Raw genomic sequence first — 27,483 nt, 5'->3', positions numbered from 1 at the left:
AGTAACTGTTTGATATTGATGGCACAGTTAGGAGTACCCCTTTGTCTCGTACAGTGCATTTGGAGAGTATTCAGCCCCCTTCACTTTTTCCACACTGTTACGTTAGACTTATTCTAAAATGGATCAAATTGTCCCCCCACCCCCCTCAATCTACACACAATACCCCATAATGACAAATCAAATAACTTTTCAGACATTTTGGGGGAAAAAACAGATTTAGCTAAGTATTCAGACCCTTTAATCTGTACTTTGTTGAAGCACCTTTGGCAGCAATTACAGCCTTGAATCTTATTGGGTATGATGCTACAAGCTTTGGGGACTTTCTCCCATTCTTCTCTTCAGATCCTCTCAAGCTCTCTCAGGTTGGATGGGGAGTGGCGCTGCACATCTATTGTCAGGTCTCTTCTGAGATGTTTGATCGGGTTCAAATCCAGGCTGTGCCACTCAAGGACATTCAGAGACTTGTCCCAAAGCCACTCCTTTGTTGTCTTGGCTGTGTGCTTAGGGTTGTTTTGCTATTGGAAGTTGAACATTCGCCTCAGTCTGGGGTACTGAGCACTCTGGAGCAGGTTTTCATCAAGGATCTCTGTACTTTCCTCTGTTCATCTTTCCTTCAGTCCTGACTAGTCTCCCAGTCCCTGCCACTGAAAAACATCCCCACAGCATAATGTTGCCACAACCATGCTTCACTGTAGGGATGCTGCCAGGTTTCCTCCAGATGTGACGCTTGGCATTCAGGCCAAAGAGTTGAATCTTGGTTTCACCAGATCAGAGAATCTTGTTGTGCATGGTCAGTCCTTTAAGTGCCTTTTGGCAAACTCTAAGCGGGATGTCATGTATTTTACTAAGGAGTGACTTCTGTCTGACCACTCTACCGTAAAGGCCTAATTGGTGGAGTGCTACAGAGATTGTTGTCCATCTGGGAGGTTCTCTCATCTCCACAAAGGAACTCTGGAGCTCAGTCAGAGTGACCATCGAGTTCTTGATGACCTCCCTGACCAAGGCCCTTCACCCCCGATTGCTCAGTTTAGCTGGGTGGCCAGCTCTAGGAAGAGTCTTGGTGGTTCCAAACTTATTCTATTTAAGAATAATCGAGGCCACTGTGTTCTTGGGGACCTTCAATGCTGCAGACATTTTTTGGTACCCTTCTCCAGATCCGTGCCTCGACCCAATCCCGTCTTGGAGATCTACGGACAATTTCTTCGAACTCGTGGATTTTGTTCTGCCATGTGACCTTGTATAGACAGGTGGGTGCCTTTCCAAATCATCTCCAATTAATTTACCACAGGTGGACTCCAATCAAGTTGTAGAAACCCCTCAAGGATGATCAAACAGGATGCACCTGAGCTCAATTTCGAGTCTCATAGCAAAGGGTCTGAATACTTATGTAAATAAGGTATTTAAAAAATAAATAAAATAAAACAAATATTTAGAAATTGGTCTAAAAACCTGTTTGCTTTAAAAAATATATAGATATTTTAGATTAAGGCTAATGTAACAAAGTGGAAAAAATGAAGGGGTCTGAATACTTTCCGAATGCGCTGTACATGAACCTCAGCTGTGATGTGTTCTAAAAGCAGTTTCCTGGAATGAGAGCATAAAGGTAACGGCTGGGGATTTTTATTGTTATTACCTCTGTTTCAGTTTCACAAGAACAGCAAGATTTAACATTTCCCCATCCTGTAAGATAAGATCTCACTTAATTTTCCCTCAACTAAAAAAACATGCCTAAAAGCCTTCCATAGTCTCCTTTTTAAAAAATAATTTAATTGTGTTACTGAAAATGGTTGAAACTTACAAGAAACCCAAAGTCACAAAAAAATGACAAAGAAATAAAGATGTAGGCCTATAGTGGTTTTCTAATGGTAGTATGCAAACTGTGACTAGAAGGCCATTAGATGATATGTTCCCAGGATTGTGAGTCAAACCTGTTCTGATTGGAATGACAACATTTCTTTTGAACTGGTTCAGTTTACAGTCTGCTGACCTCATCACAACCCCCTCTGTCACTGGAAGACTGAGATGAATAGCAGGGGGTTTTCTTTACATCGCATTTCTCATCTATTTTCAATGCACAGTTTATCTGGGTATTAACTTAAAGGTGTCATGAATTATAGATCTTTGATATTTACGTATACCTATTTGAATTACAATTCCATAAATTTCCAATTTCAGGGATAGATTGACAAATACACTGTTTGTATATGTTTTGTAGAGAATCAGTTAATCTGGTGGTTTGTAGAATAAGTTTGCATTCTGTAAAGATTCACTATGACTCAGTGTGAACAGAACCCTCCTGCGAGGTCCAATGTATACTGAACAAAAATATAAACGCAACAAGTGTTGGTCCTGTCTTTCATGAGCTGAAATTAAAGTTCCCAGACATTTTCCATATGAACAATAAGTTTATTTATTTCAAATGTTGTGCACAAATTTGTTTACATCCCTGTTAGTGAACATTTCACTTTTGCCAAGGTAATCCCTCCACCTGACAGGTGTGGCATATCAAGAAGCTGATTAAACAGCATGTGCACCTTGTGCCAGAGACAATAAAAGGCCACTAAATTGTGCAGTGTTGTCACACAACACAATGCCACAGAAGTCTCAAGTTTTGAGGGAGCATGCAATTGGCATGTGGACTGCAGGAATGTCCACCAGAGCTGTTGCCAGATATTTTTATGTTAATTTCTTTACAATATGCCTCCCAACGTCGTTTTAGAGAATTTGGCAGTACGGCCAACCAGCCTCAGAACCGCAGTCCACATGTATGGCGTGGTTTGGGCTAGGGGTTTGCTGATGTCAACGTTGAGAACAGAGTGCCCCATGGTGGTGGTGGGGTTATGGTATCGACAATGAACACAATTGCATTTTATCGATGGCAATTTGAATGTACAGAGATACCGTGACGAGATCCTGAGACCCATTAGGTCATTCATCTGCCACCATCACCTCATGTTTCAGCAAATGTTTCATGTCGAAAAGATCTGTATACAATTCCTGGAAGCTGAAAATGTCCCAGTAATGTTATGACTTGCATACTCACCAGACATGTCACCCATTGAGCATGTTTGGGATACTCTGGATTGACGTTTATGTTCCAGTTCCTGCCAATATCAACCAACTTCGTACAGCCATTGAAGAGAAGTGGGACAACGTTTCACAGGCCACAATCAAAAGCCTGATCAACTCTATGCGAAGGAGATGTATCGCCCTGCATGAGGCAAATGTTGGTCACACCAGATACTGACTGCTTTTCTGATCCACGCCCCTACCTTTTTTTAAAGGCATCTGACCAACAAATGTGTATATCTATTCCCAGTCATGTGAAATCCATAGAATAGGGCCTAATTAATTTATTTCAATTGACTGATTTCCTTATATGAACTGTCACTCAGTAAGATTGTTGCGTTTATATTTTTGTTCAGTATATATTCCTGATCTAACAACCACTTTTACATCGAGCTAAAAGTGCATGTTTTCATCAGCTTAATACAAGTAAATTGTGAATTCAAGTTGTGATCACAATCTGAGTCAAATTAAATATTTTATCAACTCATATCAATATCACAATTGCACGAACCAAGAAGAACAGTAATATAGTTATGACATTTTTAACCAATGCATGTGACAAACTGTAAGTTCTGTGAAATTGCTCAACACCTGCCCAAGTCATTAGTATATCAAATGTGATTCTATTTCACCAACCCTTATTTCAAACAGCAGTGAAACGGGTGTTTTGTCTTTAAAAAAAAATCCCTCTGAGATCCGGCCAGCCAACTGATAGTTTTGTTATTTTGACATTTAAAGGTTAAACATATATCTAAATGTCATACTCTATCTGCAACAATTGGAAGAATTTCACTGACTTTTGAAACTTCTAAAGCAAAGCTGGATAAAATAGTTTGCTGCACCAATATTGACAGTTGCATTTGATTTGATAGGTTTTTGTTAAATACATCCTTATTTTCCAAATTCAAAGTTTATGTATAGATTATGATTGGCTAAATTATTCCCATGGATGAAATGCAAATGTGTGGTTTTGTTGAAAAGATCACAATGTCAGATAATCATATTTTGATATTTTGATGACTATCCAGACAAGATGTTTCTATTGCTATTAGTTCAATGTGTGCACTTATATAAAGATAAAATATATAATTAGTTTTTGTTTTTCCATCTTTGTAGCCTAGTCTAGTGAACTCGTTACAAATTGCCTCAGGTCATAAATTTGAGAAAGGCTACATGAAAGTAAACAATTATTAAAACTGATTCAATGTGCCTTGAGACTACTACTGGGTGTTCAGAGAGCTGCAATTCCCAGAGTCAAAAACTTCAACTCCCAGACTCACTTGCTGTATTGTAGACATGATCAACCAATAATAATCCATTGACAACGTCTTATTTCGAGGTGTGCAAAATTAGAGGAGCTTCTTCAGTAAAGTGGTGCTGAAACAAAGTAAACCTTCTTCAAGTCGCGAGTCAAGGAATTATTTTGCAAATGGGTAAGTTGTTTTTCTTAACATTTTGGAAGTTTATGAATCATGTTAAGCACCATCAGCTTTTATTATTTTAGCTGGAGAGGAATCAACATGTCTTGTCAAAAGCACACACTTAGTTATAATGGTGACGTAGGCTGCAAATTGTGGCACTGTTTAATAATTTATTTCAACGTTTGCAGTTAGATAACAGCCTACTGTTTTTTGTAACCTCGATCACACATTTATGTTTTCATAAAACGAAATAAACTGTGATAGGAAGTTGTGAAATGGCACTTACATTGGGTAGGCTATTGTAATTCATGCATGATGCAAGTTAACTGACAGAACGTTTTTAATAGAGGCATAAGAACATACATATACATATAAATATGACATAGTTTTCTATGCAAAGGGTACGATTCTTAATGTTATTTGTATTTTAAATAAATGTTATAAAACGTAAAATATTTACAGTACCAGTCAAAAGTTTGGACACACCTACTCAATCAAGGGTTTTTCTTTATTTGTACTATTTTCTACATTGTAGAATAATAGTGAAGACCTCCTTGGTAGGCCGTCTTTGTTCCTGAGTGGCGCAGCGGTCTAAAACACTGCATCTCAGCGCTTGAGGCGACACTACAGACACCCTGGTTCGAATCCAGGCTGTATCACAATTGGCCATGATTGGGAGTCCCATAGGGCAGCGCACAATTGGCCCAGCGTTGTCCGGGTTTGGTCGGTGTTGACCTACCTAGTTTTTAAAAATAAAAATCTAAACTATGAAATAACACATGGAATCATGTAGTAACCAAAAAACCGTTAAACAAATCAAAATATATTTTATATTTGAGATTCTTCAAAGTAGCCACCCTTTGCACACTCTTGGCATACCCTCAACCAGCTTCATGAGGTAGTCACCTGGAATGCATTTCAATTAACAGGTGCGCCTTTTTAATTTGTGGAATTTCTTTCCTCCTTAATGCGTTTGAGCCAATCAGTTGTGTTGTGACAAGGTATGGGTGGTATACAGAAGAGAGCCCTATTTGGTAAAGACCAAGTCCATTTATGGCAAGAACAGCTCAAATAAGCAAAGAGAAATGACAGTCCATCATTACTTTAAGACATGAAGGTCAGTCAATCCGGAACATTTCAAGAACTTTGAATGTTTCTTCTCTGCTGCGGAGGATAAGTTCATTAGAGTTAACTGCACCTCAGATTGCAGCCCAAATAAATGCTTCACAGAGTTCAAGTAACAGACACATCTCAACATCAACTGTTCAGAGGAGACTGCGTGAATCAGGCCTTCAGGGTCCAATTGCTGCAAAGAAACCACTACTAAAGGACACCAATAAGAAGAAGAGACTTGCTTGGGGCAAGAAACACGAGCAATGGACATTAGACCGGTGGTAATCTGTTCTTTAGTCTGATGAGTCCACATTTGAGATTTTTGGTCCCAACCGTCGTGTCATTGTGAGATGCAGAGTAGGTGGGCAGATGATCTCTGCATGTGTGGTTCCCACCGTGAAGCATGGAGGAGGAGGTGTGGTGGTGCTTTTCTGGTGACACTGTCAGTGATTTATTTAGAATTCAAGGCACACTTAACCAGCATGGCTACCACAGCATTCTGCAGCAATATGCCATCCCATCTGGTTTGAGCTTAGTGGGGCTATCATTTTTTTTCTCACCAGGACAATATCTCAACACACCTCCAGGCTGTGTAAGGACTATTTGACTAAGAAGGAGAGTGATGGGGTGCTGCATCAGATGACCTGGCCTCCACAATCACCCGACCTCAACCCAATTGAGATAGTTTGGTATGAGTTGGACCTCAGAGTGAAGGAACAGCAGCCAACAAGTGCTCTGCATATGTGGGAACTCCTTCAATACTGTTGGAAAAGCATTCCAGGTGAAGCTAGTTGAGAGAATGCCAAGAGTGTGTAAAGCTGTCATCAAGGCAAAGGGTGGCTACTTTGAAGAATCTCAAATATAAAATATTTTTTGATTTGTTTAACACTTTTTCTCCCATGTGTTTTTTCATAGTTTTGATGTCTTCACTAAGATTCTACAATGTAGAAAATAGTAAAAATAAAGACAATCCCTTGAATGATTAGGTGTGTCCAAACTTGTGACTTGTGCTTTAATTCGTCACTAAGCAGAAACTCTTGACATACATATTTCAAGCCAATATAGAAATATAAGGAGCATTCCTAATTACTGGCTTGGAGAGAGTAAGTCATTCAATAACTGATGGGCTGATAAAACTGGAACACTGGTCAATTGCAATGTATCATGACTTAAAGCTGGAATCCTTAGTTGCTACACCATTTTTGGACGTATACATTAATGATATATACCCATTGATTCTTGAAGAGTATACACTTCTAAATTACTCATGATCTTAGTTCAACCTTTGCACCACATCAGAATCAGAACCCAAAATTCAAGTTATGCCCCAATATTTGTAAACAATGTAAATATAAACTCACACTGTATAGCCTCAAACCATGATTAAAACTAAGGTTGATATCATGGATGTCAGTCCTTGCATCCATAGCTCTGCTTATGAATTTGAGTGGCTATATTTCTCCAAGGCCATCCCACAGCTTTTTACCAAAACGTAGATGGAGTGACCACTGTTATTGTTTCAATTAAGGATTCTAGCTTTAAGCAGGTTAGTATAAACTGTAGATTAATGTGCATGAGATATACTAAGTGCATGAGATATACTAAGTACTTCAATTTACTGTGTACACAATAACCATTTACTCTGCCACAATGACATCCCTTTTCCTTCCAAAAATGTCCTTTGTACATTGACGAATGTACATATTTGAACAAATTAAATAGGGAAGTCGAGAGCTTGAGAATATACATTTCTATCTGCAAAAATATTATTCTGAGATAATTGGCTTTAAAGTTCTGAACCCTCATTGGTTTGAATGGTGTCAGCAATATTTGTCTTGTATTATTTTGAAAATAACAACATGAATTTGGATATTTAGAGTACTTTATAGGTAGAGAACATTGAAAAGAACAAGGCTATGTCAACTAAATTTTGACAAATTGAGATATAACCTTATAGTCCAAGGTCTCAAAGTTCTATGGAAAGCATGATTGAAGCTGATTTCGAAATAAAATTATATATTGGGTTTGCAGACAAGTGATATCAATTATGTTTGATGGGTTATTGAAGAGACTGCTACTCTCCTTGAGGAAGAATATAATGTTAAAAGGTTAGAATGTGGGTGTTCAATGACAAATACATTTGGCTTTCAGTTGTCATGGCTGTACATGGATCCATTTGCTTTCAACTTCAGCCTTTAAGTCTTTTAAATTTGTATCAGTACTAATGATATTCTCAGGCACTTAACATGTTATGCCTGAAAATGATGTGTGCTTGGGGGGGGGGGGGTCATTTGTATTGCCTTGAGTTTGATGGATGATCATTTGATTATCAAAGTATGCAAATTAAATACTGAAAATAAAACTGCCTTTTACATTACATTTTGCATTTTCATTCACATGTTGTAATGCTTTCATATCAGGCAGGGTACCACATAACTGCGGTTAGACTCATAAGCAGGAAGTGGTGTTGTAACCATGTGGCTTTATATTAAAACTGTGTTTTCTTTCGTTGTTACTGGAGTGTGTGTTAGCTTACAGAATATTCAGTGATAGATCACACGTATCCTTGTTCTTGCTGCTAGCACAGGTCTGGAAATGCAATCATAGGTGAACCAAGGCATCAGGTTTTCACATAGGTAGGGTTTCATTGCATCTTGTTCTGGATTAAATGACCTGACTGAAGATGCATGGGACATACACCATTCTTTGCTTATGGTAAACAAATTGCCCATATGGAGTGGAGGGTGTGTGCTCTGGCCTAGTTGTCACTGTCTTTTCTCTGTGCCTTGTGGCAGTATTTGATCCTGAAGGGGGGCGAGACACCAGTCAGAGACCAGTCATGGAGAAGGGCAGAGGTGTGGAGGGGACACTGAACCAGGTAAGATAGGACAGGTCATTTATGACTCATATTGTCTCCAGGTAGCTTGAGACACTTGGCTGTCTTTTTCTGCATGAATTTAGAATTTACATCCACATTGGAAAGAGAGAGTTCAATTTTGATGTGCGTTTGCAAGAACACATTCACTTCCAGTATGTTTACATTCTTCATTTCTTGTGTTGTGTGTTTCATTTGCCCGTGCTTTCAGTTCTCTATTTCTTCAAATGTCAAATTAGCATGTCAAGTATTAGGCTCCTATAAAGGGATTCATTGTCGTAGAAGAATTGTGTGTTTCTTCATTACATACAGTAAGTTGTAAAAGAACAAAACCACATGTAACCTTAAGTCACATTCTTTACATGTCTCTGATATGTCTGACTTCATGTGTGGGCATACAATATGATAACAGAACTATATGGAAAAGGGAACGAGTTACATTATACAAATAACACATTTAATTGAAGTTGTTGTTATTGAAGAGTGTATTCCTATGTTTACCCTTTGCACATGTTCATTGTTGCATACACTTCTCAAAAAATCCTCATCATATGAAATAATATTACTAACCCCCTGGGCACACACTGGTTGAATAAACATTGTTTCCACGTAATTTCAATGAAATTACATCGAACCAACGTGGAATAGATGTTGAATTGACGTTTGTACCCATTGGGAAGTGACGCCATGCAATATCACATCTGATCGTTTTATCTTATTTCTCAGATCAGTAATCAGCAAAGTGATTATTTAATGTTATAGTAAGTAGGCGGTGTCTCATAGAGCGTGAAAGAATATACATTTCTCTCTATTTGCACTATCTACACAAACAGAAACTGGAGTTCCACTAGACACAGTTCTGGTAATTGAAGATGAGAAAATAAAAGTTAGTGCAGAGATGCATCAAATTTCCAAGACATTGCTGTGAGATGAAAGCCCAGTGGTTTCTGTGGTGACAAGTGGCCTATCGATAGCATCAACCCGGCACGCCACCAACAATCATAGTGAGAGTCTTATCGACACATTGACGACAACATTTCCTATGCCCTTTTCCAAAATGTGAATGTGGTGGAAATGTAGATGCTGTTTACTGACAGTCTTTCACAACGATATTCATGCCTTATTTTTGTGTGGTTAACTATGATGAATATTGTATGGTGGGCTTTATGACTCGGACTGCAGTCGTTTCCTGTATGAAACCTATGTCGCGTAGAGCTGACTGACATCTCTCTGTTTTGTGGTCCAGCCATGAATACATTTATTCAGGTTAGTATACAAATAAAGCAGTAGGCTTATCTTCTAATATGTACTGCTTACTGTAAAAATGGTTTCATCACATTGTTCAGTAGTCATATGCAACACATGGATTAAGTTTTCAGAAAAATACTATTTCTGCTTTTCTGGAAATATGTTGCCCTCTATGACTAATCCATATTCCAGTCATACATGCTTTTGCTTTGTCCATAAGAACTTTGCATTGTATCTTTCATCTCCTTGATTAGATATGAAGATGGCTGTGTGTGGAACGATTATTCTACAAATTTGTAAAGCACCTACTATAACCTAGTAAGTCATGGAAATGTATCCATAGCAAGAGAGAGAGAGAGAGCTGGCGAGAGAGTAGCAGCTGGCCAGTCAAGGCAGGAAGAAGACGAAAGCGAGAGAACATTGCATGGTGCTGGAGGAGGCCCATTGATAAAAGATAGGGTGTTATAGCTGGGAACCGTGTCTATGGGACAGCTGTATAGAGCTGTGAGTCAGTCAGGGCTATCCCAAATAGGGGCCCACATCTTCACTATTACTCACCACTGGGTCCTGCTTCTCGGAACCAGTAACCACAGAGAGGAACCTGATTCAATATGAAACTCTGCTTGACAGTTGCCTACAGCTCAGCATATGCCACAGAAACAAACTAGTCTCTGTATTCAGTCATTTGGATTGGGATATTGTATTGACATACAGTATTTCATTTGAGAGCAGAAATTGTAATATAAATTGTAATAAAAATGATCAAACTTCTACACAGAGTCCATAGCTCTGTGCAAATTCAACCTGTATGCTTGTGCACAAAACTGATATAATCAGACATTGTCCCTTTGTGAATTTAGCTAAAAATATTTATAGTACAAATTATGATGACACGGTGTCTGCAGTTTTGTGAACATCAGCTTCCTATACTTTGGTTCATTTTAGTGTCAGTTTGACCAGTTTGAAGTATCATAGATACTTCTCATCTGTTCAGGCCTAAATTTCTGCATGCCTCTACTGTTTCATTTCTCATTTGGTATTCACCGCATTTTGTGACTTTTCCCTTTTCTACTCGTTTGTGTTTGATTTGTGTTTGCTGAAACAACGTTCTTACAGAGTAAGCTCCATGTTCAACATAATAATCAAATCCTGAAATATGCCTCTGAAAACTACTGGACCAAGAGCTCTACTGATCATTTCAAACAGATAATCTCAATTGAATTTGAACCTCACTCTTTTTGCATTCTCACGGAACATGTTCTAATCATGTGAACTACTTGCTAGGCTACTCAGGCTTTTGTCATTTCTAAATTACATTTATGACGTTCACTTTCATGTCAGTGGAAAATAAATGTATAACAAAGGGCTTGTGAGTAAAGGCTTTGGTGGGAAAGAGACCTTTTCATACTGTATAAAGAGCTCGATATCTTCATATTTATTGTTCAACTAGACATCCTTGTCACCAGGCTGATGATCAGGTCTAGACCGAAAACCCCATATGTCTGTTGGTTTCCCTTTATACAGGATGTATGGTTACTTATTGAAAGTGGTGAAGCCAACTCTGTCATGTTCTGAATGTTTCACTTGAAATTCTAGTTGCCCAAGAAAAGACATTGAGATCATTAAAAAAAAAGTTTCCTAATGTATGATTGGTTTATTTTCTTCTTGCAGTGCTGTTTTGAAGACGTATATGTTCAGTAATAGTTTGCATCCATATAATTTGGATATACATCTATCTGATGGTCTCTACCGTAGAATTCTGCAGCGATGGAGATTTCTGACTCAGCCAGTGAATGTGAGGAGCCTCCCAGGTCTAGCCCAATGGAGACAGAGGAGAGGTCCTTCATAGCCAATTTGCACTGTTTCATGAAGGACAGAGGCACACCCATAGAGAGGATACCACACCTGGGCTTTAAGCAGAGTGAGTCCATGTTCAAAGGATTTAGCCGTAGCTTTATTACTCAATCTCTATTACATAGATACATTTTCCCTGCTCCCCAGATCACCTCGATCTTTGGGGTAGTTTGTAAATGCATGTGTTAAGACAATTCATAGGTAATGATACAATATAATAGTAATTATAGAACTGTGCAATGTCCCCAATGTTCAAATGCATATGGTTTCTGCTCACAGTTAACCTGTGGAAAATCTACAAAACTGTTGAGAAGCTTGGCAGTTACGACTCTGTGAGTACAACCATATAGTACAGTTACGACTCTGTGAGTACACCCATATCGTACAGTTACGACTCTGTGAGTACACCCATATCGTACAGTTACGACTCTGTGAGTACACCCATATCGTACAGTTACGACTCTGTGAGTACACCCATATAGTACAGTTACGACTCTGTGAGTACACCCATATAGTACAGTTACGACTTTGTGAGTACACCCATATAGTACAGTTACGACTCTGTGAGTACACCCATATCGTACAGTTGTATATTTTTTACACTTGACCTGGTTGTTGATCACACAGAGATGGCAGTGGCAGCTACTCACATTTTTATTTATGTTGCGAAAGAGACCATGCAGCTTAGCTTCTTGTGTGGAACATTAACTTTAGTTGACAGGATGTAAACATGACCATACCCACCACATTAAGAGCAGAGTCCTCACTGACTGCTGAACGAAGTTTCCACTCTGTGGCATGTGTACACGCTCAATGCGCTGAGAGAGGAAGGCTTTCTATGAAATGCCAATTCAGTTCACAGGAGCTTAGCCTATAGTAAGACGTTGTTCTCTATTTTAGTAATCTCCCTCCATATAATATATATATTTTTTGTGGTACTTATTTCTCCATTTTCTCCCCAATTATGTAATATCCAATTGGTATTTAGTTTTGTCCCATCGCTGCAACTCCTGTACGGACTCAGGAGAGGCGACGGTCAAGAGCCGTGCGTCCTCAGAAACACAACCCTTCCAAGCCGCATTGCTTCTTGATACACTGCTCGCTTAACCCGGAAGCCAGCCACACCAATGTGTCGGAGGAAACACCATACAACTGACAACTGAAGTCAGCATGCATGCGCCTGGCCCGCCACAAGGAGTCACTAGAGCACGATGGGACAACTACATCCCTGCCGACCCGGGTTGTGGTGACGCCTCTAGCAATGCAGTGCCTTAGACCACTGCGCCACTCGGGAGTACCCCTCCATATATTCTTAATATAAAAAGACAGATTAGACAGTCGTATTCTTTACCTCAAATTAATGCATAATGGTTCTGGATGAGGGATTTAGAGGGGTGTGTTTGCTCACTATGGTGTGTTTTCCAACAGGTGACAGCACGACGGCTGTGGAAGAATGTGTATGATGAGCTGGGGGGCAGCCCAGGCAGCACCAGCGCTGCTACCTGTACCCGCAGACACTATGAGAGGTGAACACTGCTCCAGATAATCTGTCTTCAACTCACTCCATCTCTGCTTGTTTTCATTGTGTAATTTCTTTGTCTTCAATACAGGCTTGTTTTACCCTTTGAGAGACAGTTGAGGGGAGAGGAGGACAAACCTCTGCCTCCAAGCAAACCACGCAAACAGTACAAGAGGAGCCCTGAGGGAAGCAAGTCTGAGGGCAAGAGGAAGAGGCCCCATCTGGAAAAGGAAACGGACTCTGAGGTACTTCACTTTTCACCTGTTTCTGACTATTGTCATAAAAGTCACTGGCTGTTTTCTATTACTCCAGCCTATGATTGTCATACAGTTACTGTACCCCAAACTGTACGACTGGAAATGAACTCTCCATGTTGTATTATTTCAGGGCCAGCTACACTCTACTCCATCGTCTCCATGGACCACTCCAGCTGAAAGGCTCCACCCAGACCGTCCTCCACCAAACAATGAGACTACCGTCAGTGACGACCTCTCTTCCTCAGCGTACTCCCTATCCCAGCCAGGTCAGGTCCAGTCTTCTGCTTCAGACATCATCTCCCCTCTGGAGAAGAAGAAGCGTATGGCCCAGGCCAGCCTGAGTCAGTCCCAGGACTGTCAGAGCCCCAGACAGGAGGACCGTAAGGGCAGGCCCTCTGTGATCCACTGCTCCCAGTCCCCAGGGCTGGTCCGTTCTAGCCGGACACGCACTACCTCAGAGGGCTCTCCTCTCCCTCTGTCGTCCTCCTCTTCCCGTAGCCCATCCCCCTACTCCATCTCCTCTGAGGACTGTCCAGCACTAACTGAAGAGAGGCCCCCAGTTCCAAAACCAGAAGTACCTTTTCCTTTTTCCAGCAACCCAATATCTGCCTGCAGTGGGGTCCACAAGCCTCAGAGCTACAGCCCTGATGTCAAGAAATACGTTGGCTTCCCTGGAGGACAAAGAGATTTCCCTCAGGTCAGCCCTCTACCGGGTGACACAGTTTCTATCAAAGGTCAGAGTAAAAACTCTGTATGGAGCCCTGTCTGCAATGGGAGTAACAGACGTCCAGCTCACCAAATATCCCCACCAACGTCCTGCACGTATACTGTTAGGTCTTGCTTGGTTCCATCCATCTCCAGTTTCACTAAAGTTTATCCCAAATCTATGGAGCCTTTGCGGCCTATACCCTTTCAGCCAGGTTACACATTCCATCAGAACCCAAATAGGCCCATGTTAAATGATAATGATCTGATCTATACTAAGAAACTACATATGGTGCCTCGACATTATCAGACAGAGAAAAAGGAGAAGTCCACGACAATGTTGCCCAAGCCACTTCCAACGCAACAACCTGTATTCCACTCTAATGTCAGCATACCAGTGTCCTACCTCGTCCCAGCCTATGACCGGACAATGGGAGACTCTGGACAGAAGCCACCTGTACACCCATTCTTTCTATCCACCAACAGACTGCCTCAGTCCCAGATCAACCCTATGTACCGTCATGCCCCAACGGGACACACCCATGCTTCCCCTTATGAGCCTGCTCTCTACTCCTATCCCTATTCTATTCCTATGTTAAATCCCCATACTGGATACAGCATCACTGGCGTGCATTATCCTCAAACTAGGCAGTGATAGCCCAGCCTACCTCTCTCAGAGCTTATAGACAATGTGACAAGTCAAATGGAGATAATGACAGTACCTGCTTCGTTCGAGACATTTTCTAAATTTGACTCGAACACAGCTGCATTCTATGTGAGTGATCACCAGAGAAGCGTTGTGTTGTGATTATTATCCCGAGATGGGCTCCCCACTGTGGCAACTGATAGAATTGCACTAATACAAAGGACTCATCTTTCTGTATTTGTAACAATGGCCCTCTGGTTTACTGCTATGTACGTTTTTTTATTGTATGATAAAATTATTTTACATGGAAATAATATATGAAACAACACATGTAATTGTTTATTTCTGAATAAAATCTAAAATAATTCCTGTCTGATCCATATCTACATTCTTTGGTAAGTAAAATAACCATGGTCATTTGTAATTTTCGAAATGTATTTTAATTAGTTGAGGGGACATGCAGCACTTAATCCATGGAAAGTAGACCACTGTATTTCATTAATGCCAATAAACACATGCCTTTTTGCAAATAACAATAATAAAACATTATTTTGTAAACCAAACACTAGGGCAGAGATTACGGAGGGATTTGTTTACCGTCTCTGCGCATTTTTTGCGCATGTTTGAACCTCTACAGACGTCATCACGCACTGCTTTCGGTTGGCGCGAACTTTAACCGGAAGTGTGCGACTCTTGTTTCGGAGGAGGTTAATGAGCTGTCATTTACAGTGTTGTCTAGATATAATGTAAAAAAGTAACATTCTGCGTAGCTAGTTTAATAGAGTACCACATTTTGTGTAGGCTAAGCAAGTATAGGATGTCGGATACGTTGTCTGATGATGCCAGCGGAGGAGATGATGGCCAAGAAGATGTGATGACTCCAGCGGAGCTGATTGGGAAATTGGAAGAGGTAACGTTAGCGAGCTAGCTAATTAGCCATGTTCACTAAAATACTGTAGCCAGACGGATACGTTTTGCAATGCACGGATCCTGTCAAAACAAAAAAAACGTATTTAGCACTGCTGCTGCTCCTATGTAAAGTGGACTTTGTGTATTCCTCTGTCCCCCAGGCCTGGCTGAATGAGAGGTTCTCTCCTGAACTTCTGGAGAACAAGTCAGAGATGGGAGAGTGTGTGATGGAGCAGCTGACTCACATGGTAAATGGTGGTGGGGTTCCTCAAATAACCGAGGAGTGCAGCAGCTGTCTCGGTAAGCAGTGAGGTACCAGTAATAACAGGACTTCTATGTTGTGTTGTCTCCATTGACAGGAGGCCAACCTGCAGCGGGTTAGGAGGGGTGATGTGAAGGCAAGTGTCCACCGCATGGAGATTGACAGGATCCGCTTTGTCCTCAGCAGCTACCTCCGCTCTCGCCTCCAAAAGGTAATGCCAACAACAACCCAGCATGATATGATCATCTTCTAGTGAGAGGGACTATAAATCAGTGCTCAGACTGACACCTTTCTCTCTGGTCCTCTGTTGCCTGTGTAGATTGAGAAGTTTTTCCCACATGTGTTGGAGAAAGAGAAGTCTCGAGTGGAGGGAGATCCTTCGTTCCTGTCTCCAGAGGAGTTTGCTTTCGCCAAAGAGTGAGTGTTATAGTGACGTGTTGTGGCTTGCAGTTACAATGACCATCCCTGGAGGAAGGTCATTGAGTTGCTTTTGATGTCATATTTACTTCTATTATTATAATAATAATAGGTTTGCAACATTAGTGATGTGTTCCCTCTCTTCCATTTAGATATCTGGCCAACACAGAGACTTATCTGAAGGCTGTAGCTCTGAAACACATGCCCCCCAATCTACAGACAGTGGATATGCTGAAAGCAGGTGAGTCCTAGCACGATGTTTAGATGAGCTATTCAAATGACTGCTTGTAAAAACGAATCAGTGGCATAATGCTCATGGATGGAAGCATTGCATTCTCTTGTCATGTGATTAACTTCAATGTCAAATGAAATGTTCCCAGTACCAGAGCCTTGTCTGGACTCCTTTGTGTTCCTACGTGTGAGGGAGAGGCAGGAAAACATCTTGGTGGAACCTGAGACAGATGACCAGAGGTACAGAATCACATGATCATTGGACTGATTGATTGGTGCTACAGCTTGGAATAGGCTTACTACCTATCTCACTGTGTCAAGAATATAAGTTTTGATTCCTGTTGTGAAGAGGAGCACATTGGTAGTTATTTTGCAGTATTCTGTAGATCCAGAAGGTGGCAGCATGTGTCTGTATATAACATGTTTTTTATTGACTTTTACTATCCTCAAGAATATTGTACAAGCTTACTCCACGGACAGTGTATTCTTATTGATTGAAATGGTCGTTTTGCTAAGAACTGCATTGAATTTTCTGGTCCAATATTTTCTTTCAGAGAGTATGTTGTGGATCTTGATGTGGATTCTCAGCATCTGATGCGGTATCGCTCTATAGCACCCCTGGTTTCAAGTGGCGCAGTACAGCTAATTTAACTGTCAAGGTACTCAATTTATAGGCCACACCGATTTCCCTCATCTTTATCCATGACACACACACTAATCCATACTATATTTTTGAATATGTTGAAGTGTGCATGATTCAAATCCAAATCTTTCATACAACTGTTTTGTACTGTCATCATTTTTATTTTTTTGCCATCAACATGGTCTCTTGGGAACTAACTAAGCTGGAAATTCTCTTAAAGTTTTCTTGAACAGCATATTACCTGTTCAACAATGAGGCAATTTGCCAGTGAACTGTAAGAAAATCGTCACTTAGGCCGTATATTATGTTAACACGTTTGCACAGATCGGTCTCTGTAATAATATACCTACTCTATTTGGGCTATGTTTTAGGAGCCTCCTGTCCTTGGTTCAGATGGGGTTATTAGTCTCCAACTGTGATGGTGGATGACCGGAGGAACACTGACTCCCTTCATTGAACATTAATTACACTGCAGTACATTGAGGAAGGAGTTATTGACATTATTTGTGGACTACCAACTCGCCATGGACGGGGCATTAACTAGAATGTCTGCAAATATATTACTGACTTGTTGAAATGATGCGTACCTGAGGACATATCTCTGTCACATGAAGCCTGCTTATAATTGTAATGATGATCATTGGATCACTAAGGCTACAAGTGAGAGATCCTTTGGTGTGAGGATGACACAGGAATACATGAATGGCACTTCATGGTGTCTACATGCATGTATCCCTCAACCTTGTTACATACATGTCATTGCCAAGCATACATTTGTATTTTGCATGCTGTTGCTGCCTTGACCATATATGATTTAAATGCTGTGTTTGTAAACCATATCAATTGTTGATACCAAAGGAAATAAATGTGTAGATTTATGTTTAAAGACTGGTATTAAAAACTTCTTAGGGCTGAGATCCCGCTAACGGGATCGATATGACAACAGCCAGTGAAAGTGCAATTAAAATTCCTCAATCATATAAGTATTTCACACCATTTTAAAGATAAACTTCTTTTTAATTTCACCATAGTGTCCAATTTCAAATAGGCTTTACGGTTGAAAGCACCACAAACGATTATGTTAGGTCAGAGCCAAGTCACAGAAAAACACAGCCATTTTTTTCAGCCAAAGAGAGGAGTCACGAAAATCAGAAATAGAGAAAATTAATCACTAACTTTTGATCTTCATCAGATGACACTCATAGGACTTCATGTTACACAATACATATGTTTTGTTCGATAAAGTTCATATTTATTTAAAAAGATCTCTGTATCCATTGGCGTGTTGTGTTCAGTAGTTCCATTTTGCAGAGAGCCAGATCAATTTACAGGAATACTCATAATAAATGTTGATGAAAATACAAGTGTTATGCATGGGCTTTAGATGTACTTCGCCTTAATGCAACTGCTGTGTCAGATTTCAAAAAAGCTTTACGAAAAAAGCAAACCATGCAATAATCTGAGTACGGCGCTCAGAGACCAAACAAGCCAAAAAGATATCCGCCATATTGTGCAGTCAACAGAAGTCAGAATTAACATTATAAATATTCACTTACCTTTGATCTTCATCAGAATGCACTCTCAGGAATCCCAGTTCCACAATAAATGTTTGTTTTGTTCAATAATGTCCATCATCAAATCCAAACTCACAAAGCGCGTTCACTAGGAGCAGATGAAATGCCAAAAAGTTCCGTTACAGTCCATAGAAACATGTCAAAGGATGTATAGAATCAATCTTCAGGATGTTTTTAACATAATTCTTCAATAATGTTCCAACCGGAGAATTCCTTTGTCTTCAGAAATGCAATGGAATGCGAGCTAACTCTCACGTGAACGAGCGTCACGAGCTTGTGGCACTCTGCCAGACTACTGACTCAAAGAGCCCTTATGAGCCCCTCCTTTACAGTAGAAGCCTCAAACAAGGTTCTAACGACTGTTGACATCTAGTGAAAGCCTTAGGAAGTGCAACATGACCAATATCCCACTGTATCTTCAATAGGGAATGAGTTGAAAAATGACCAACCTCAGATTTCCCACTTCCTGGTTGGATTTTTTTCTCAGGTTTTTGCCTGCCATATGAGTTCTGTTATACTCACAGACATCATTCAAATAGTTTTAGAAACTTCAGAGTGTTTTCTATCCAAATATAATATGCACATATTAGCAACTGGGATTGAGTAGCAGGCAGTTTACTCTGGGCACCTTATTCATCCAAGCTACTCAATACTGCTCCCAGCCATAAGAAGTTAATATTTTTGACACCATGGTATTTAAGTCTAAGAAATAGGACCTTGTCCCACATTTCCCCTAGTTAAGTTATGGTTGATCAGCCATAAACTGTGCACCAATGGTCCACAAAGACACCAGCTGTTCAGGAACACGCCTGCATCATTACATGTATTACTTTTACACACATCCAATGACCCCCCAGTATACCTCTTTCTTTTCAAGTACATCAGTAAAAACATAGTGACCATTCATGATAAGACATACATTTTTATAGTTTAACCAATTATGATGGAAGTATGTTGAATCATAAGTTGTCATTGTTGCTGATAATGAAGGGCTTGTGATTGAGAACTGTACTTGATGCAAGATAGAATGGATTTAATAACCCCTTTTTTAGTAGTCATGGTTCTTTCCCTTATTAGGCTACACCCGGTTGAGTCAATGTCAGGTCAGGGTTGGTTCTTTATGGCTCGTTGAAAACAAACAACCCCGGGTAGTAATTGCATCAGGGTCACGGTATGGGGAATTGCAGCTCATCCTCTTCTAAATAACTAGGTCATTGAATCATACTGTGTACGTGAGAGAGTGCATTCATTTTCGTGGGAAAATTTGCTGCATCACTTTGTTTTTCTCTGAAGCAATTCAAACGTGAAAGCTGTACATCACATCCTTAGTTGAACTATTCACCTTACTATATGCCATAGCTGGCGAGAATGGTTATGGCATGGTCTGAATGATTCGATCGGATTTGTGCACTTGTGTTTATATACTGAACAAAGATAAAACACAGCATGTAACAATTTCAAAGATTTTCCTTTTCATATAAAGAAAATCAGTCAATTGAAATACATTCATTAGGTCCTAATCTATGGATTTTACATGACTGGGAATACAGATATGAATGTGTTGGATCAGAAAACCAGTCACTATCTGGTGTGACCACCATTTGCCTCATGCAGAGCAACATCTTCGCATAGACTTATCTGGCTGTTGATTGTGGCCCGTGGAATGTTGTCCCACCCATCTTCAATGGCAGTGTGAAGTTGCTGGAAATTGGCGGGAACTGGAACATGCTATCGTACACGTCGATCCAGAGCATACCAAACATGCTCAATGGGTGACATGTCTGGTGAGTTTGCAGGCCATGGAAGAACTGGGGCATTTTCAGGTTTTTAGGAATTGTGAACACATTTGTGCTTCTATATTTGCATTGCTTGCTGTTTGGGGTTTTAGGCTGGGTTTCTGTACAGCACTTTGACATCAGCTGATGTAAAAAAAGGGCTTTATAAATACATTTGATTGATTGACTTGCGTCATGGGGCTGTGCATTATCATGCTGAAACGTGATGGCAGCGGATGAATGGCATGACAATGGGCCTCAGGATCTCGTCACGGTATCTGTGCGTTCAAATTTCCATCAATAAAATGCAATTGTGTTCGATGTCTGTAGCTTATGCCAGCGCAACCATGGGCACCATGTTGACATCAGCAAACTGCTTGCTCACACTACGCCATACATGTGGTCTGCGGTTATGTCGGCCGGTTAGACAGACTTCCAAGTCCTCTAAAATGACATTGGAGACAGTTTATGGTAGATAAATGAATGTTCCGTATTCTAGCAACATCTGGTGCCAGAATTCCTGCGCTCCCTCAAAACTTGAGACAACTGTGGCATTGTGTTGTGTGACAAAACTGCACATTTTTATTATCCCCAGCACAATGTGCACCTGTGTAATGATCATGCTGTTTAAGCAACGCTAATGATAGGCCTAACCATACTCTAGTACTGTAGATGGAAAGGCTTTCCCAAAAACCTTCTCAATTAAATGTTAACTAGCTACAAAGAAGCCTATGCCTACCTGGCAGAATGAAATCATGATAATTTGCATCGATCCAGTGGAATTTTGTTTGGCAAACTCCATCTCATGTGCTACAGAAACACCTCTAACCAAACAACAGTGCTAGGTGCCTGTGCACTTTAATTAAAGGTTAATAACTACACAAAACAAATTCCCAGTGGTCTGATGTGGTTTAAGCATTGTTATGGACTTACAACATCCAATTTTGTTGTTGTACTATCAACAAAGTATGACTTCGAGCAAAAACCTGAGGTAAAAAAAGGAACAAATCAGAAGCTTGTGAATTTCTGACCCAGTTGACAGCCTTATTTATCTGTTTCAATAGTAGACCTACTAAACTCGTCAAAAAAAGAAAAGTCCTCTCATTGCTGAAAATAAACGCAGTCGACAAACTTAACGTGTAAATATTTGTAGGAACATAAGATTCAACAACTGAGAAACAAACTGAACAAGTTCCAGACATGTGACTTAACAGAAATGGAATAATGTGTCCCTGAAGAAATGGGGGGGGGTTCAAAATCTAAAGTAACAGTCAGTATCTGGTGTTGCCACCAGCTGCATTAAGTACTACAGTGCATCTCCTCCTCATGGACTGCACCAGATTTGCCTGTTCTTGCTGTGAGATGTTACCCCACACTTCCACCAAGGCACCTGCAGGTTCCCTGGACATTTCTAGGGGGGCATGGCCCTAGCCCTCACCCTCCGATCCAACAGGTCCCAGATGTGCTCAATAGGATTGAGATTGCAGGCTCTTTGCTGGCAATGGCAGAACTGATATTCCTGTCTTGCAGGAAATCACGCACAGAACGAGCAGTGTGGCATTGCCATGCTGGAGGGTCATGTCAGGATGAGCCTGCAGCAAGGGTACCACGTGAGGGAGGAGGATGTCTTCCCTGTAATGCACAGCATCGAGATTAACGCACAGCGTTGAGCCTGCAGTGACAACAAGCTCAGTCCAATGATGCTGTGACACACCTCCCCAGACCATGATGGACCTCCAAATTGATCCCACTCCAGAGTACAGGCCTCAGTGTAGCGCTCAAGAGGTGCGACCCAGGGATGTGTGTGCTTTGGGGACCTTTAACAATGTGACTGGCAGAATGGGTGTTGTATGTCAAATATATCACTAGTCACTTTAAGCAATGCTACATAATATAATGTTTACATACCCTACATTATTAATCTCATATGTATATGTATATACTGTACTCTATATCATCTACGGCATCTTTATGTAATACATGTATCACTAGCCACTTTAAACTATGCCACTTTGTTTACATACCCTACATTACTCATCTCATATGTATATACTGTACTTGATACCATCTACTGCATCTTGCCTATGCTGTTCTGTACCATCACTCATTCATATCTTTATGTACATATTCTTTATCCCTTTACACTTGTGTGTATAAGGTAGTAGTTTTGGAATTGTTAGGTTAGATTACTCGTTGGTTATTACTGCATTGTCGGAACTAGAAGCACAAGCATTTCACTACACTCGCATTAACATCTGCTAACCATGTGTATGTGACAAATACATTTGATTTGATGTGGAGGATGAGGGCTGCAGTAGGCATCTCAGATAGGGGGGAGTTATGCCTTAATAGTTTTTTTTTCTTCTTAAAAATAAGCATCAACTAGTAGGTCTGGTTGATACACCCAGACCCACTTGTGGTCAGGTATACAGAGATGACCAATTTACAGAGGAGTATAGAGTGCAGTGATGTGTCCTATAAGGAGCATTGGTGGCAAATCTGATGGCCAAATGGTAAAGAACATCTAGCTGCTCTAGAGCACCTTTACCTGCCGATCTATAAATTACATTTCCGTTATCTAGCATGGGTAGGATGGTCATCTGATTCAGGGTTTGTTTGGCAGCTGGGGTGAAAGAGGAGCGATTACAATAGAGGAAACCAAGTCTAGATTAACCTTAGCATGAATAGAATGACAGTGTACCGTCTAGCCATACTCCCAGGTACTTGCATGAGGTGGCTACCTCAAGCTCTAAACCCTCAGGGGTAGTAATCACACTGATGGGGAGAGGGTTAATTATTCTTACTGAACCACAAGATCTTTGTTTTGGAAGTGTTTAGAACAGGGTTAAGGGCAGAGAAAGCTTGTTCGACACCAAGAAAGCTTTGTTGTAGTCATTTAACACAACATCTGGGGAGGAGCCAGCTGAGTATAAGACTATCATCTGCATATAAATGGATGAGAGAGCTTCCTACTGCCTGAGCAATGTTGTTGACGTAAATTGAGAAGAGCGTAGGGCCTAAGATCGAGCCTTGTGGTACTCCGTGGGTTTCAGGCAGTGGCTGAGACAGCAGATGTTCTGACTTTATACGCTGCACTCTTTGAGAGAGAGAGTTAGCAAAATTAGAGCAAAATTAATTTATACTAAATTAATTAGTATACTCACTTCTCCAGGCACCACTACATCACTGGGTCGAAGTCCAGGTACTGTCCAAAGAAATGGGATGTTGTCCAGCATTTCTGTGTGGTAATAAGGCATTTTAGCACAGGATATTTTTCATGCTTATTGCACTTTTCTTTCATGTAATTGGGAGAACCAGGAATAGACGATTGGAGAAAGTTTAGCCTATACACATCTCCTTTAACATTCAATCATCTTTATAGTGCAGTGTAGTTGCACTACACACAGAGTACAAAACATTAGAAACATCATCCTAATATTGAGTTGCACTCCCCTTTTCTCTTAGAACAGCCTCAATTCTTCGAGGCGTGGACTCTACAAGGTGCCGAAAGCTGGCTTGTTGACTCCAATTCTTCCCACAGTTGTGTCAAGCTGGCTGGATGACCTTTGGGTGGAGGACCATTTGTGATACACACGGGAAACTGTTCAGTGTGGAAAAACCCAGCAGCGTTGCAGTTCTTAAGCCTTTTGTCTTGCCCATTTACACTCTGAATGATAAATAATGTCATCAAGACATACTGATCCTTCTGTAACCTGATCCTCCTCTTCATCTACACTGATTGAAGTGGACTCAACAGGTGACATCAATAAGGGATCATATCTTTCACCTGGATTTACCTGTTCAGTCTATGTCATGGAAAGAGCAGGTGTTCCTAATGTTTTGTACACTCAGTGTAGTTCACCACTGATAGCATTTACATTCATACTTTGTTTCCCAGTCAATAACAGATCTAGAACAGTATCCCGTGGATAGTAGAACACTAGTATGTTATGAATGTGCAGTAAATTAGAAAAACATACAATATTATCTCGTCAACATATTGTTGTCTGTTGAACAGAGAAACTGTAGGTGACCTAGTTTTCTTTGACATGTAAATATATTCTGAAAATCAGGTGTGGAAAGTGTTATGTGACATGATATGTCTCTGCAGGTCCCTGCTGACTACTGGCATCCTAGAGGAGGAGGGACTGGGGGGGGAGAGTTAGTCTGGAGAGTTCACTGGCAGAGGAAAGCTTGGACCTGGGCCCAGGTCTTGGTGGAACCATGGGTCGATCACCATGGCCAGGAGTAGAGGCCAGGATTATTGGAATTGTTTCCACAATATCAGTGAAGGTTTGAATTTCTGAAAGCTGCTCGAGCTTCAACACCACATCAGCAACAATCAATATCTCACTGCAGCCTCATAACCGACTGACTTTTATTCATGACTCATAGTCTGTGCTTGACCATTTTTGTATTTGTATGCTTTTATGTGTTTTTATTGTTAGGTTTTGGGCTGAGTAATGACTCCTATGACTTGTTCCAATTTAGGTCTGAATAGAAAAGGTGATTGGTGTTAATATAACGTCCAGTGTTATGAATAGTAGTAAGGACCAAATTAAGTAACTCCTCACACAAAATAAAACGTGTCCATTATTGACAGGCCTAGAGTGCTACCATGTAGAAATTGTAGGCTACCACTATTGGCTAAGAATGATGAGTAAGGTTAACTTCATTGGTCAGGAGAGTAGGGAAGGCGGGATACACCAGATATCATGATAATTAAGGAGGTATATAAACGCAGACACTACTGATACTAGGCGCGTACTAGTTCAGCACCAGTAAATAGAGAAGGAAAAGATGACAACAGGATGATTTCAACTTTTTCGAATAAACTGTAAGTTAGTGTTTTTAAGTTGATTGTTGCAATTACTGGTCAAATGTTATTTTGATAGCGAGACAAGTATTGTTGTAACTCACCATATAGAGGTCCAAGGCTGTTCCATAAAACAGTTTTTCTAATTGCATTGTAGTCTTGACATACTGTATATGTTAGCAAATACTAGAACCGATATGTCCATGCAGATCAATGTCTTAGGCAATGTATCTCTGAGACTCAATGCAGTGTTTACCCTATTTTCAAGAGTGTCCTTCAAGCTGAAGTCTATGCCTTTATGATCTTCTTACTACAGAAGATATCCCCAAACAACAGATGATGGCCTGTACAACGTAAGAATGGTTATATGATCATGATGCATATGATTTATCAGTAAGCTGTAGAAGATTGTTCTTTGCTTATTGACCTTCATCTTTATCCTTCAAAGGGTATTACAGATGTTGGGTCCTCTGGACATGGCCGTAAGGCTGTGCTGGAGCCAGTGTCCACCACTGTGCCAGCTGTTCTGTGCATCCTCTCTGAGACCCTGCATCAGAACCCCCGTGCCAGAGAAGCTCTCCCAGAGCAGGCTAAGTCCTACAACACTTACCCCAGACAGATATGTGCCTCTGAATGAGAGTGGTGAGGATGAGGTCAAGGCTAAGAGAAAGCATGTGATTTTCAGGTTTGTCCCTAACTGCAGCCAACATATACTATTAAATGGTGGAGTGGATGTACCCACCACGGTCATCACGCCCAGAGAGGCGGCGCAACACGACAGAGGATGGTTCTAGCTGCACTGTCAGCAAATCTATTGAGGAGAGCAGGCTGCGACTGGGCTTCCCACAGCCCTCTGCAGACTTCCAGTGTTTCCGTGCCAGGTTGAGGGAGGGCATGGTTCTCCTGGGGAACTGCAGTGTGAAGAACCAGACCTTCCAGAAGGCTGTGTGAATCCGCATCACCTTTGACTCTTAGCACAGCCAACAAGACGTGCCCTGTGCTTTCCTGAAAGAGCGCTATGGTGGAGCTGACACAGACATCTTTGAATTTGACATCACCCTGCCCATGCTCAATGAGAAGATTCAATTCTTTGTTTTATATCTACCTGATGAGTACAGCCCCCATTCTGGGACAATAGCAATGGACAGAACTACAGCATGTTTGTCTTTGACAAGCCTGGGGCATAACGCTGTGGGGCATAACGCTGTGGGGCATAATCTGGACAACAGAAAGACTGCACTAGGCTACACTGAACTTCACCGTAACATTTTATGCTTCGACCCTCATCTTCACTAAGTTCATCTGAGGTGAACTGTAATATGCTAAAATGTCAGCTAAAATAAACTATTGTTCTGTTTTTCATATTTTCCATTGCTTGCACTGCTTGCTCTGTAAATTGCATTCTGGAAGAAGAGTCAGTAGGATAGAATAGTCATTAGGAAATTGAAGATGGGTCTGGTTATTCAGTTTCAAACATGCTCACCGAAAGCTAAAATTAATTGTAATATTTACAATATGGCTGGAGGGAAAGCCACAGATTTTCTACAGTCTTCTATAATTCTGTCAGTGTGCAGTGCACTTCCTCTCTGACCATGTGTTAAGTAGCAGTGTTGAGTAACTGCCAGGTTTTAACCAAGAAATAGTGCCTCATAAACACTTACGGTTGTCTGACTGCTAATTTCAGTGTCCATGTGACTGCTGTAGACAGGATATCCCAGACATCTTTGATATCCTGAGTACATCATGGAATACTGAATTGAAAAAATTATATTATAAAATATAAACGCAACATGTAAAGTGTTGGTCCAATGTTTCATGAAGGGAGATAAAAGATCTCAGAAATTAGTTTATGTCACTGTTAGTGAGCATTTCTCCTTTGCCAAGATAATCCATCCACCTGACAGGTGAGGCATATCAAGAAGCTGATTAAACAGCGTGCTCATTATTACACAGGTGCACCTTGTGCTGGGGACAATAAAAGGCCACTCTAAAATGTGCAGTTTTGTCACATAACACATTGCCACAGATGTCTCAAGTTTTCAGGGAGTGTACAATTGGTATGCTGACTGCAGGAATGTCCACCAGAGCTGTTGCCAGAGAAGTAAATGTTAATTTCTCTACCATAAACCACCTCCAAAGTCATTTTAGA

The 27,483-nt window shown here is 40.7% G+C and overlaps 2 protein-coding genes across 4 annotated transcripts; both read left to right on the top strand.

Moving 5' to 3' along the window:
* The first annotated feature begins 4,400 nt into the window (after positions 1 to 4,400).
* On the top strand, positions 4,401 to 15,080 carry LOC118393213 (AT-rich interactive domain-containing protein 5A-like). 3 transcript variants are annotated; one of them, XM_035785679.2, is made up of 7 exons: positions 4,401 to 4,502; positions 8,399 to 8,481; positions 11,482 to 11,647; positions 11,860 to 11,912; positions 13,009 to 13,106; positions 13,191 to 13,344; positions 13,487 to 15,080. In XM_035785679.2, the coding sequence occupies exons 1-7, from the start codon at positions 4,499 to 4,501 to the stop codon at positions 14,714 to 14,716; spliced, it is 1,788 nt and encodes a 595-aa protein (XP_035641572.1). In that variant the 5' UTR covers positions 4,401 to 4,498; the 3' UTR covers positions 14,717 to 15,080. The 3 variants fall into 3 exon arrangements, with proteins under 3 accessions (XP_035641572.1, XP_035641573.1, XP_035641571.1); XM_035785680.2 differs by lacking the exon at positions 4,401 to 4,502 and adding an exon at positions 8,148 to 8,239; XM_035785678.2 differs by lacking the exon at positions 4,401 to 4,502 and adding an exon at positions 8,150 to 8,318.
* Positions 15,081 to 15,355: 275 nt separating this feature from the next.
* Positions 15,356 to 18,055, top strand: LOC118393212 (DNA replication complex GINS protein SLD5-like). The gene is made up of 8 exons (XM_035785677.2): positions 15,356 to 15,617; positions 15,778 to 15,864; positions 15,976 to 16,089; positions 16,198 to 16,295; positions 16,448 to 16,536; positions 16,676 to 16,766; positions 17,081 to 17,185; positions 17,541 to 18,055. The coding sequence occupies exons 1-7, from the start codon at positions 15,525 to 15,527 to the stop codon at positions 17,175 to 17,177; spliced, it is 669 nt and encodes a 222-aa protein (XP_035641570.1). The 5' UTR covers positions 15,356 to 15,524; the 3' UTR covers positions 17,178 to 17,185; positions 17,541 to 18,055.
* Positions 18,056 to 27,483: the final 9,428 nt, after the last annotated feature.

This window comes from Oncorhynchus keta, chromosome 14 (assembly GCF_023373465.1).
Source record: "Oncorhynchus keta strain PuntledgeMale-10-30-2019 chromosome 14, Oket_V2, whole genome shotgun sequence".
Lineage (NCBI taxonomy): Eukaryota > Metazoa > Chordata > Actinopteri > Salmoniformes > Salmonidae > Oncorhynchus > Oncorhynchus keta.
This window is presented reverse-complemented; position numbering and strand designations above follow the sequence as displayed.